Source organism: Solanum lycopersicum, chromosome 9 (assembly GCF_036512215.1).
Source record: "Solanum lycopersicum chromosome 9, SLM_r2.1".
Classification (NCBI taxonomy): domain Eukaryota; kingdom Viridiplantae; phylum Streptophyta; class Magnoliopsida; order Solanales; family Solanaceae; genus Solanum; species Solanum lycopersicum.
Window position 1 is genome coordinate 69,699,237 of NC_090808.1, and position 13,183 is coordinate 69,712,419.

General features: G+C 34.2%; 2 protein-coding genes across 4 annotated transcripts; both read left to right on the plus strand.

The window, feature by feature from the left end:
- Positions 1-418: 418 nt before the first annotated feature.
- Positions 419-5,975, plus strand: LOC101255632 (clathrin interactor EPSIN 2). Of its 3 annotated transcripts, none has more exons than XM_010328610.4 (14): positions 419-549; positions 686-735; positions 810-861; positions 931-1,010; positions 1,089-1,167; positions 1,236-1,319; positions 1,380-1,525; positions 1,648-1,905; positions 2,127-2,168; positions 2,376-2,483; positions 2,567-2,760; positions 3,951-4,084; positions 4,176-5,145; positions 5,227-5,975. In XM_010328610.4, the coding sequence occupies exons 2-14, from the start codon at positions 701-703 to the stop codon at positions 5,628-5,630; spliced, it is 2,586 nt and encodes an 861-aa protein (XP_010326912.2). In that variant the 5' UTR covers positions 419-549; positions 686-700; the 3' UTR covers positions 5,631-5,975. The 3 variants fall into 3 exon arrangements, with proteins under 3 accessions (XP_010326912.2, XP_004247982.2, XP_019071346.2); XM_004247934.5 differs by having other exon boundaries at positions 4,194-5,145; XM_019215801.3 differs by lacking the exons at positions 419-549; positions 686-735; positions 810-861; positions 931-1,010 and having other exon boundaries at positions 1,135-1,167; positions 1,420-1,525.
- Positions 5,976-6,007: 32 nt separating this feature from the next.
- On the plus strand, positions 6,008-11,146 carry LOC101255337 (vesicle transport protein GOT1). Its single transcript, XM_004247933.5, has 7 exons — positions 6,008-6,389; positions 6,739-6,813; positions 6,944-7,035; positions 7,104-7,178; positions 9,827-9,924; positions 10,023-10,098; positions 10,829-11,146. Exons 2-7 carry the CDS (start codon positions 6,786-6,788, stop codon positions 10,850-10,852), a joined length of 393 nt encoding a protein of 130 aa, XP_004247981.2. The 5' UTR covers positions 6,008-6,389; positions 6,739-6,785; the 3' UTR covers positions 10,853-11,146.
- Positions 11,147-13,183: the final 2,037 nt, after the last annotated feature.

Below are 13,183 nucleotides of genomic sequence, written 5' to 3' on the forward strand. Positions count from 1 at the left end.
GTGTTTTATATACTTTAAAAAATCAAACCATGAAATGTCATTTCTTTCAATTAAAAGGGCACAATAAAATGATAATTCTAATAGTAAACCGACAATTGATAAAAGGAATGCAATTTTAAAAAAGTCAATAAATGTTTAGTAAGCATATGATGAAAAGTAGTTGTAGACGATGCAAATTGAAATCATGTGGTTTGCTAATAAGAAGAAAAAGGACTTTGACGATTATATATCCTTGTTTGAATTTAAATCTCATTCTCTTTTCATTGTTGACAATCTAAATTGGAAGTTGGTGCATCATTACTCTACTTATCTCAATTATAAAACATATAGGTCGTGTACTACACTAATAAAAATAAATACTAGTAGAAATAGGCATAATTAAGGGGAAGATGAAATTATAATACTCTTGTCACATCCATCCATTCTTTGTTACAACTTACACCTCTCCTTGTCATTGATCTCTTACAAAAAAAAAAAATTAATTTCCCCTCCTTGGCTCCCCATTCTTTTGTATCAGATCTTGTATTGGGAGCGAGGAGTATCCATCAGGTTCTAATTATTACATCTCTATCTTTTCATTCATCTCTAATTTTTGTATTACCAATTTTTTGAATTTTTCAAAAACTAACAACAATATATAATGCTTCATTTCTGTTAATGTTATGATTTAATTTCTTGTGTTTAGGTGAATTTTATAAAAATGAAAAAGGCCTTGGGTCAAACTGTGAGAGACCTGTAAGTTCCAAAACGGATTTTTATGTATGTATGTATGTATGTATATGTGTGTAATTAATTTAAAATGATTACAGCAAGAGAGGGGTGAACAAGAATGTTCTAAAGGTCCCTTCCCTCGAGCAAAAAGTAAGTTACATTCATACACACAATATTACATCTTCTATATATATTATAATATATTTTATATATTGCTAGGTGCTTGATGCAACTAGCAATGACCCTTGGGGTGCTCATGGATCACTTCTTGCAGATATTGCTCATGCTTCAACAAACTAGTAATTAAGCTTTATTTTATATAGTTATGCTATTTCTTTATCCTCCTTCTAATTATTAACAAGACTCAAATTTTTCAGTCATGACTACCAAATCATTATGCCTATAATTTGGAAGCGTCTCAATGATAGTGCAAAAAACTGGCGCCATGTTTACAAGGTTTGCATGTCTTATATATACTGGAAACCCATTTTCTATGTTACAAAATCTTTATCATCTTTTTTCAGGCTTTAGTTGTTTTGGATTACTTAGTAGCCAATGGGCCGGAGCGTGTTATACATGAAATAAGCGAACATTCATATCAAATATCTGTAAGTCTCTTGTTAATTTCTTTTTATATATCTGGGAGATAATATCTTCTTTTATCACAGATGTTATCTCATTTTCAATACATTGACTCTACTGGAAAAGATCAAGGAATCCATATTAGGAACAAATCTCAGGCTCTTCTTCTTCTTGTCAATGATAAGGAGAAGATACAACAACTCCGCCTAAAGGCAGCTACCAACAGGGACAAGTAACTACTCTTCTTCAATTTGTGACATATATATAGAACGAATGGTTCATTCACATGGACAATTGATAAATGAAATGAGTGATAAGATTTAACTTCAATTTTTTCTCATCATCTTCATATAGATTCCACAACACATCAAGGGGTGATATGCATCGACCTGGTTCATATTCAACTTCAGGACAACGTTATAGAGACAGAAATGAATACGGGAGAGAAATAGAATGGGGTTATAGAGAGGAGGAAAAATATGGTAGACATGATGGGGATCGTAGCCCAGATGAAAAAACAAATGATGATCATGTCGGAACAAGTCAGAGTGTAGATGACTACAGTAGTGAATCAAGATATGACAACACGGATGATGGTCAATACTCTCCTAGGTTTGTCTTCTCACCTTTTCGTATGATCTTTGAAGGCATAGTTTGTTATGACGTAGTGTAACTTTCAAATTCTGATAGAAAACTGAATAGGTTCTTTTCGAGCACCCCATGATCTTATTCCTGTCATTATTCTGAAATTTGATTTGTAGTTTTCATCAATTCGATAAGGTTCTGATCTTCTTCACTAGTACTAATGCGTTACTATTACCTATGACTAATAGAGAAAGCGGTGCAAGGGCTGAGGATTACTCTCAAGATGGAAGGTGATATTATTGACTCTTTCTAGTTTTTTCTCTGAAGTTCTGTTATTGGACGTTGTATATGATTTCTCTCTTGTATGACGTAAACCTTATAGATAAAATAATGTGTATGTGTAGCATTAGATGATATGTACACACACATATACAGCATTAGACTTATTAGGGTATTTTTTTTTTCCTTTATAAAGAAATTTACATGTTCAACTTCAGTGTTAACGGTACGCAACATGAGAGAAGGTTTTCTGAACAAAACCTCGATCTACCTCCCAGTTTTGAGGAATCCATTGGTGCATCACAAAGCCCCACACAGAGTGAGAGGTAATAGTTGTATGAGAAGATTCTTAACCCAACTTTCTTTTCTAGTAAATTTTATATTGATCTTTATTTTACATTTGTAAAAGGAATGTGGAATCAACTTCAACATCTGCTCCGAAAGCTTCCTCGCCTCATGCAATTGAAAGTCCAAACAAGGAAGCCACCCCTGCCCCTGCACCAGTTGCTGCTTCATTGTCCACTCCACTTTCAGCTACTACTCCACCAGAGAACAAGGATATTGAGAACTTTGATGATTTTGATCCTCGGGCTTCTGTTTCAGGTAAATGGACCTACTTTAACAATCAACAGGCCAAATATACTTCTAACCTGTTTAGCTGACCTTCTGAAAGGCCAAAAGTGTTATTTTTCTTAAAAGCATTTATTTTTTGACCAAACACATCCATTCTTGAAAGTAATTGCTCTTTTTTAGTAGAGGCGGACAGAAATTTTCTCCCAAAAGTAAGTTCTTTTGATTTGTTTTGGAAAAGATTACCTATATCAAATTCTTTTACCAAATTAAAAGTAGTAGTAGTATCTTCCTTTTTCGTAATTTGACATCCAAAACAGTTTTTTGAAATATTGGCCAAACACAAACTACTAACAAAAGCATTTCTCAAATGATTTAGTCAAACACAAACTGCAATCTCAAATAATTTGATTTCTGCAGCTTAGCCAAACATGCTATTAATGCTTAAGTATATTAGTTTGTTGTTGTCTTCACTAGCCATGACCTTCATAGTGTGAACCATGGTTGTGTCGGTTATCTACTTATCTCTGTCAATGAAAGGTGTTACTCAAGCGTGTTTAAGGTTATTGTACTATGACTGTGGTTGATGATAAGGACCTGATTCTTTGAATTTCTATTGTTTCGTCACTAGTGGTAGAAACTGTTGAACGTGAAATATACTTTGCACATGTTAGGTAAAGTTAGAAACCATTCTACAGAGGACAACTTAATTTAACAGAAAATTCTATGCAAAATATATATATGCTGATATAGATATACTCCTTTGGTTTTAATAAGCATGAAAATCTTCCTCCTTTTGTCTTCAAAAACAATGATAAGTTTCTTTAGAAGAGAAAAAACAATTTAAGATGGTCAGTTTACCAGAAAGAGAACTTCTGTGGTTCACTTCTCACTCAAACAATCGTCTGCTCTCTTATTTGTAATCTTACCTCTTTATTCCCTTGTAATCTTTAAAACTTGCTCAATCACATGTAGAGTCTTTGTTTGAATTGGAATAACAAAGTATGAGGCAATTTAAGTATGTTGAAGCTTCTATACAAAATTCGGATTTCTTCATATGTTGATTAGTCATATTTATAAGTAAATCTTCATAGGTAGGTCATTTTCCATGTCATATTGGATTATTTGATACTTAAATTTGCTATATATTTCTTATTATTGCATATCACAACACGTGTTAGTTAATTTGCCTGAGCTAATAATTTCTATTGTTGGCTGAGCAGTGGCCAGGGCTCAATCAAACAATCCTATTCCAACTACTTCCGTGGGCACTGAAGTGGATCCACTTGGCTGCTTATCTGATCCATTTTCTTCAGATTCGTTAGTCCTTGCATCAACAGCTACAACCACGTCTGAGGTTAATGCTTCCAGGACTACTGTATATTAACAAAGGGCATGAAACACCTCCCATACAAAAAAGTTTAATCAAGTATTGTCATTACTTACAGAATGCAGATTTCTTGCAGATGTTTGAGGACCCTTTTGGTGATGGTCCTTTCAAAGCCGTACCAACATCAGACATAGTTCAAAATCAGCCGCTGAACATTTCTCCTCAATCGTTCCCTCCTAACTCAAATCTAAGTCCTGAACTGTGTGCTGGTATCCCGAGTATAACATATGCAGCAACCAATTATGCTCATCAGGAGTTGTCCACATCCAACCATGATATTGATATATTGGCTGATATTCTCCCTCCTTCTGCTCCTTCACCTTCTCTGCATCCCTCTAGTGACCATGCAATTTCAAGTGTCCCATTTATAGCGCAGACAGGTTTTCCACCTTACACTGGGCTAGCTGTACAACCAACAGGTTATACAACTACCCATGTTCAGGATGCTTCACCCACAGGTTTTGCAGCTCAACCTGGTTTACAGTTACCACAGACTAGCTTTCCTGTTCACGGGCAACCTTTATCTCAGATTGGGTTAACTGGTCAAATGAGCAATTCTTCACCATATTTTTGTGGTTATTCACTTCAACCTGGCCAAAGACCACATACAGGTTTTGGTCCGCAAAGTGGCCAATTTGCACCTCTTAATGGCTTCCCATTTGCATCAGGTTCCTTTCCCCATCCTGAAATTCAAGTAGCTGCTGGTCAGTCTCCGCAGACCAATGTTAACTTTGGAGGTTACAGCACGGGATTGGGAGATACAAGTTCAGTTAGAATGCAAATGGGTCAAACTCCTGATGGACCATCTTTCCTTGCGCAGGCCGCTACTGCATCCCATATGCCTTCACAAATGAATCTTCAATATTCACAAAATCAAACAAATAATGTGTCAATGTCCATACTCTCTACTCCAGTTTCAACAGCTCTCATCAGCAGCAGTCAACCAGCCAAAGACAAATTTGAGACAAAATCTACCGTGTGGGCGGATACACTGAGTCGTGGATTGGTCAATTTAAACATTTCTGGCTGTAGGTTATCGTGCTTTTGCCTTTTTGTGGTATCTTTTATTTTTCCTTCATCGTCATAACATTGCAATTTTTTGTATGTAGCTAAGACAAATCCTTTAGCTGATATTGGAGTTGATTTTGATGCTATTAACCGCAAGGAGAAGAGGATGGAGAAACCTAGTATAACAACCCCTGTGACATCAACTGTTACAATGGGTAAAGCAATGGGTTCTGGTTCTGGTATTGGCCGTGCTGGTGCAGGTGCGCTAAGGCCTTTGTCAAATCCAATGGCAGGGGTTGGTATGGGCATGGGTGTTGGTGCTCCTGGAGTATATGGAGTAAGCCAGCCTATGGGCATGGGGATGTCTAGACCAATGAACATGAACATGGTTCAAGGAGTACAAATGCAACAACCAACTGGTGGATCTACCATGCCAGGAGGCTACAATCCCATGATGGGCAGAGGTAACTATGGCCAACAACCATTCGGTGGTGGATACAGATAAGCTTAAGGCTGTGAATTTGGGAAACTAAAGAAGATCAAAAAACTACGCCATAGAATGTATTCTAGTGAATAGTGTTGGCCTGTTTAGACCACCATCTGTTGTAGAGTATGTTTTTGGATTAGCATTTGTATAATTTTAGGATCACCTATCTCAGGTGTCCTTTTTTCTCAGCTTGATCCATTGGAGTCATTATGTTACACTTGAGTTTGGACAAAATAAGTGTATTTCACGATCGAGTTTCACCATGTTCTTCAATTCCTACTTTTCACTGCAAAGTTTATTTGGTTTTGAATGATGTTTTTAGACACAAGAAAAATGATACAATGATTTTCTATTCCTTGTAAATTTCAGCCCTTTTGTTCAGATTAAAGGTATGCCCAAAAATATCTTTTAGAAACTAGGGACTTTATTTATTTTTTTTAAATACAATTATAACGTCATCACATTTTCTTCTTCAAACACCAACCAAAAAATTTCTAATAAATTTAAAACTAATTGTGGCTAGTGACGAGGGAGGATTCAATAGAATCGATGAAATGAATTATAAAAATAATATTTTTAGACCTAGACCATTCAAGAAACACATACGCAACTAGAAACAACTTTCATAAAAAGATAAAAACAAATTTAATTGGAAAAAAAAAGAGGAAAAAGTTAGGTTGTGCTTAGAAAAGAAGAAAAACAAGAGTAAGAGCGCAGCTGAATATCATTTGCGGGGAACCCATCTGAATTGTTGAGAGAAGGTGGTGAATCTAAGTGGTAATTTTCTCTTCTTCACCTACAATCAAATCGCCGATTTTATTTTATTTTTCTAATTTTGGTTGTCGATGACAGATTAGTATGCAAAATCTAAAAAATGGAACTTGGAATGTCTTTATAAATTGAATTTAGAAAGAAAACAGAGAAAAATTTATGCATGAATTTTTAGTTTTAGAAAAGATGGTATGCTAATGTTTTACTTTGTTTGGTAAAATAAAGAATGAGGTGCTTTAATTTGGCCGATCCCATCTGAACTCAATACACGTGGCTGTAATGAATTATTCGTAACTACTATAACTTAAATTCGAAGTCTACTTTTACATTTACATTTATGCTAATCATTTTTTAGGAAGATATTGCAACTCTGATTTCAGAAAGAGACACACTAGCAGCGAGATGACATATGAATTAGATGAACAAAAAAGTAAGCAGATTTCATTTTGTGCTCAATTTGCATGCTCTTATGATAAACTTTATCTTCCAAGAGCCATAAATGCACTCTGTTTACTAATATAGTTTGGCATCTCACCTTCAAAATTTTATAAACCTTGCAGAGGTTGGGTTAGGTCTCATTGGATTTGGCATCTTTATCACTTTTCTTGCCATAATGTTGTTCTTCGACAGGGGTTTGCTTGCGCTGGCAAATGTAAGTAATCTGTAGTTATCTTGATTTATGAAACGAACAACTAATTTCTTCTTCTTATCTTGTCCTAGATACTTTTGTTAGCAGGTGTAGCACTTCTGTTGGGTTTGCGTTCTACATTACAGCTCTTCAAAGTAAACTACAAGGTAGGGGCATTTGTGAGGAATACATCCTTTTGTCCTGTACTCCTGTTATAATTCACTCAATGCGTAGTAATAACATTTTCTGCTGCTTGCATTAGCAATTTCCTGTATACAAGAGCAATCTCATATTTCTGTGGAGTAGTTTAATAGATCTACCAGGTTTATCTCTTCCATGTGATCGATTTAGCATGTATCATGCTTGTTGCAATAACTAATCCTTAGGCATTGCTAAAGCTATGATTGTTAAATTCGAACACAATGTCGCGGTGTGGCTTAAATGCGACTCTGAATACTAGTTGCTCTCTAGCATGAGGTTATTTTGTTGTAAGCCGGCCCCCTTAAAAACCTATTACTAGTCTTTTTAGATTGATTTTCAATTTGTCTTCAGAGCCAAAGTTTCATTTTTCCTTTCTATATAAAAAAATACTGAAGAAGGAAAATTAAGAAGTTCAAGAATAGGTCACAAAGGAGCAAACCATGATAATTGTGTCTCCTAAATGCTCCAAAATTTTACAAAAGCATCCTTTAAGGGATGATAAGAGCACAAAATTTTAACTCATTATGTCTTAAAATATACTGAATGAAAGGCTACCAAGGCAAACCTTCTACTACTCTAGGAAAAGATTGTTAATATAAAAATGTCTAGTTACTAAGAGATATATCCGGTATATATATATATTAAGTGATTCAAAGGTTTCTTTTATTAGTTTTAATAATAATTTTGTTTAATTTAATAAAAAGAAGTCTATTTTGTACTCTATCTGTGTATTCTTTTTTATTCCTAAAAAATAGCAGATGAAATAGAAGGCTTAGAGGGGAGATAATGGAATTATGTGATTGGGTCTTCCAAAAACAAAGGAATAATCCGTTTTTCCATTAACTGATTTGATGGGTCCAACAAACAATTAATTATAACAAATATCTAAATTCTACATTAAAAAAAAAATACTAGACTAAGATTCTAAATAAAGGATAATAAATAAAAGGGGTCCTCTTTTATTCGAAACGGAGAGGCTCCATTACTCTTTTGTGAGGCAAAATAAACTTCTTGTTTTAGTAAAGGAAAGAGTAAAAAGGTTCAATGCTCACAATCTCCCATATGTATTGCAACAACAAACCTAGTATAATCCCATAAGTGGGGTATGGGGAAGGTGGTGTGTACTAGGCCTTATCCCTACCTTGTGAAGATAGAGTTTCCTATAGACCCTTGTCTCAAGTATAGCACATCAAAAAAGGATAGTAGCTAAGAATCTGAAGAAGCATATCAATAGCTAGAATCTAAAGAAGAGAATAGTAGCAACAACTAATATGATAATTGAATCAAAGGAAACAATAGGTAATACTAAGATCGAAGAATAAGATAGTAGGAAAGCAATAATAATAAAACTGATAACGGAACTAGACAATGTTCGACTACCAACTAACCTTTATCCTAATTGCGACCTCCATATCTCCCTATCTAGGGTCATAATCTTAGTAAGCTGCAATTGAGCCATGTCAAGTCTTATCACCTCTGCATATCTCCCATACGTATTGATATTCTGTAATTTATAAATTACATCTTCCACAGATGTTTCTGGTTCCCACAAATGCAACTTAAGATAGTTACATGTCGAACTAACAGTTTAGCTATTAATTTGTTTCCAACTTCTTCTTTACTTGATCAGTTACAAACCCCACTGAAGTGTTCTTATTGCTCCCTGTTAGTTCGACTTATTTCTTTTGAGCTAGGTAGATAATGTATCTTCCATCTGTAGTCTATGATATAGACCTTTAGGTGGCTTAATTTCCATTTCTTGTGGTCATGACAACTAGGCTTAAGTTAAATCACTTAGCTCTTTCCGAAAAAGTACCGGGAGAAAGCACGTCAGGGGTTTGAACCCCACCATAGACCCAAAAAAAAAAAGTAGGGAGGGGAATTGCCGAGGGCTTCTCTTCTATGTGGTTCTGCATGATACTTGCGTTAATGTTTCAGAAGTGTTATTTGTAGTTTTGATGATGTAACGAACTCAGGGACCTTATGAAGGTACCCTGTTCTCAATATGAATCGTTCGTTGACTGTCAGCTGGAGAAAGTACAGAAAGTTGTGTAACCGATTTCCTTTTGCTTGTGAAGATTAGTGAAACGGTTGTGAAAATCCTGTGAGACAGGTCGTGGTTTTACTCCCTTGAGCAAGGAGGTTTCCACGTTAAACTCCTCTGTTGTTAAACTGCATTTACTTTCTGCTATATCCTTATTTGTGTGTCAAGGGACCTGGTCCATTGACTAATAGTGGACGCACGGATTCTAACAAGAAGTTAACAGCTTAGAACCTTCCGCTTTAGTACAAAACTTTCTAACCCATCTCTCAAGGGCTATTAATTCTCTAGGCAATGCATTCTCAACCTTTGTGTTGTTTTATCCATCTTCTATAATCTCGCTGCTGGACCTTAATGCCTTATGTTCTTAATTTTTACTGTTTTAGAATGAAATGAAGACAGTAATGGTCTTTATAATGTGAGGGAGAGACTAGGGTGGAGGGTCTCTGACATGCAATGTCTACCTTGCTTAAGACATAAATGTTTCTTTACTCTGTATCTTTCTTTGACTGAAACTAAACAAGTTGCATCACATCAGTTTTCATCTTAGGTCTTTTTTCTCTTTTACTCCAGGGCACAATATCATTTATGCTTGGGCTCTTTCTCATATTTGTTCGCTGGCCAGTTGTGGGTATCATTGTGGAAATATATGGATGCATTATTCTCTTCAGGTGAGCACCTTTTGGATAGATAACACTTCTCTCATATTTCTCCTCATTCGCCTTTCCTCGAGTGACATAAGATTTTGATTTTGATCTTTTCCCTGCAGTTGTTTCTGGCCATCCATCAAGGTTTTTCTTTTCCAGATTCCTGTATTTGGATGGATTCTGCAGTATCCTGCCCTGGTGAGTTAATACTTATGCCTATCTCAAATTGGTATGGCTTCATTGGAGATGGAAGGATATTTAAAGCTTTTGCAGCTCCTTCAAGCCATTTTTCCTTTAATTAAACTGATACATGTGGTTGAATTTTTTAACCCAAAATAAGGGAAGTTGTGTTAAATATTGTACTGAGGCATGCCTGATTTTGATTTTGGCTATGGTCATGTTTGTTTGTTCTTTTGATTGTGGTCCTTGATGGTTGTCTGAAGTTGCAATTTTGTCCTCAATACTTTGGGTTGTGCAACTCGCACTCCTATATGTTAATTTGTGCCCACGGATCCTGATTTTATCACATAAATGGCCATATTTTTTAAACTCACATATGATAATGGTTAGATGAACACTATTGTATACCAATCCATAGGGCGTCACTTTTTGGTTATGGTCAAATTTATGTCATAGTCTACTCTTTGGGAATAGAAACTTATTAAATCCGTTACGTTGGTGTTATGTAGTGCCTTGAACCTTCCAGCAAACCTCACTTTATAAGTCCAAGTCATGGATGTGCAAAATTTATATTATATCTATAAGAAGAAGCTAAGGTAGGTATTAGTGGATGTTTGATCTGGACCATGGCTAACAAGTGGCCATTATGGTGTAACTTGAAGGTTTAGATGATTGACAGCAAACAGATATAAGTTTCAGTTTTTGTATCATGCTACCTAGGTTCTAACATCTTCCCCTTTGTTTTCAGCTTCTTGACCGCTTTCGTAGCTGACTGACTGATTTGTCTACTCCAGTTATCCTGTTTGTAAAAGAGGAAGAATATACTGAGCTAGGGTTGTTTGTCATGTGATGCAGATTGCTGTCACCTTTATCTTCAAATGTATATTAGATGTTGATTAGGATTATAATAATCATCAGTTCTGAAGTAGCAAATCTTGTTATCAAGTTTTCTTATACTATCCTATCCCCTGTTTTCTCTACCATTTTCTTAGGGAAAAACTTTTTGACATATAGTTTATCTGTCATATTTTTTATATTTAGAAGAAGAAAAAAAATGAACTCAAAAGTCATATTTTTATCCTTTTTAGTCAAGCACGTTATTGGTTACCTTGCAATCCCAATATTATTATGATGATTGAGAGACTTTCTGGGCTTTAATATGTTTGATAGTCAAACTAATAATATAGTATGAGGATGATGATTTTGTCCTCATAATGATGGGATGGGACCTCTTTTATCTATATCGTTAAAGCCTTGCTCCATTTTTCACGGTATAATTGATAACAATTTTAAAAAATATTTAGTAGTAAATCAATTCGATATATTATTTAATATGGTCCGAACATTCCTCCACAAAATATCTCTTAAATTGTGGAATTTGGATTATTATACACACAACTGTGATTATTATAATGATAATAATTAACCTACTACTACTTTTGTTCCTAATGATTATTTCTCCACCCTCCTACAACTATGCACTCTCTTGTCCCTAATAATTTTCACTAAGGAATCAAAATACGAGAAGATTCTTGAGACTAATTATATTTCTAAATTTAACATAATCGATCACTAATACATTTATAATTTCAAAAGTAGTCGATTCAATCTCCACAACATGTTACAATCCAAGTATGATTTATATTCCAAATTTAGTACAGTGCCGCAGCCACAAGTGACCAAATTAAAGGAGCAGTTGAGTTGAGTTAAAGTAATCGTCGAGATGCTTTTAGTGATATGTAAATATATAATGAGTTGGCAGGCGGCTATTATAAAGGAAACAATGAGACAAAAAGTTAAAAGGGAATCGAAACATCTAAAAGATGAGTTTATATTATACAGAAAGAAATATCAATTGGTATCTATAAATATATATATAAACTATTGTAATTTGTTTCCATATGTATATAACTCACTTGTACACAATATTAGTGCTAGTCAAACCTATCACATCTTTGCATTGATGTTTGCCACCAAATTTATTATAATTATAAATAAAAATAAATAAACTCTATTAATACACTATATTCAAATTACTTAAATGTTTTATTTTTATATTGATCGATTTAATCATTTAAATTAACTAGAGTATATAATTATAATTTAGAAGAGGACAACATGTAATTAGTTGTTAGTGGGATACACGATCCCAAGCACATGCATAGATCTTTTGTCATTCTATGATTGAGACATACTTTAATTATTAATATCCGACAAAAATGAATTCATTTATATTATCTCATTACAACAAAAATAGCGATATTTAATTTTTATTATCGCTAAATATGAATTTTTAGCAGTTATTGTCACTCTTTGTATATGTCCTTAAAGCCTTTAGCGACATTGATTTTAAAGATTTAACACTCTTTATTAGTATCAATATTTAATGTCGCTAAAAATTATTTTTGTTATAGCGTATGCATTAGATCGTATAATACAAAGTAGTAAATGTTAATTATATCCCCATGCCTTGTTGACGTAGTGTATACGTCAAAATTTCAATTTGTAAATGGATCCTTATATTAATTTTTCATGCATAAAAATAAAAGAATTCCCAATTATTGAGGACAAAAAGGCTGCTACTCGTCAATTCATAAATCATAATGTAGGGTTTATATACTTTTTCCAATGTGGCATGTGATGTGTGTTTGGGACCAGCAACCAAAAGCAATATTAGCAATGAATCCAAACAAAGCTAGCTATGTACAGTGACTAACTGGAGAAAATGTTAATGCCATACGAGAACGACACCAACTAACATTTACAATCGAATTGTAAATGTATCGGGATGTATTCGAAATGAAAACGTAATACATAAGACATTTTTGGATGTATTTAAGATTTCACCAAAGAATTTTTGTAATTTGAAATAAATTAAAAATATAATATAATTCGCTCGTAACACCACACTATAAGATTTATGTAAAACAAATACAAAAATTTGCCACAAAAATCATATCTGTAAAACGAAAAAAGCCTATCCTAAAAGGAACATTAGAAACCAACTAATGTTATGTGAGTATATATCCGTCTATCGTTTCTTATTTAATTTTCTGAGGTTTTTGGGAAACAATAAATTATCATCACATGTTATGAAGAAGAG

Excerpts from the sequence above, each read along its gene's own strand:
- LOC101255632 (XM_010328610.4), top strand. The coding sequence starts at position 701 with ATGAAAAAGGCCTTGGGTCAAACTGTGAGAGACCT. Across the intron at positions 1,011-1,088 it reads GCTCATGCTTCAACAAACTA|TCATGACTACCAAATCATTA; the intron begins GTAATTAAGCTT and ends CAAATTTTTCAG. Across the intron at positions 1,526-1,647 it reads GCAGCTACCAACAGGGACAA|ATTCCACAACACATCAAGGG; the intron begins GTAACTACTCTT and ends ATCTTCATATAG.
- LOC101255337 (XM_004247933.5), top strand. The coding sequence starts at position 6,786 with ATGACATATGAATTAGATGAACAAAAAA. Across the intron at positions 7,179-9,826 it reads TCTTCAAAGTAAACTACAAG|GGCACAATATCATTTATGCT; the intron begins GTAGGGGCATTT and ends CTTTTACTCCAG. Across the intron at positions 10,099-10,828 it reads TTCTGCAGTATCCTGCCCTG|CTTCTTGACCGCTTTCGTAG; the intron begins GTGAGTTAATAC and ends CTTTGTTTTCAG.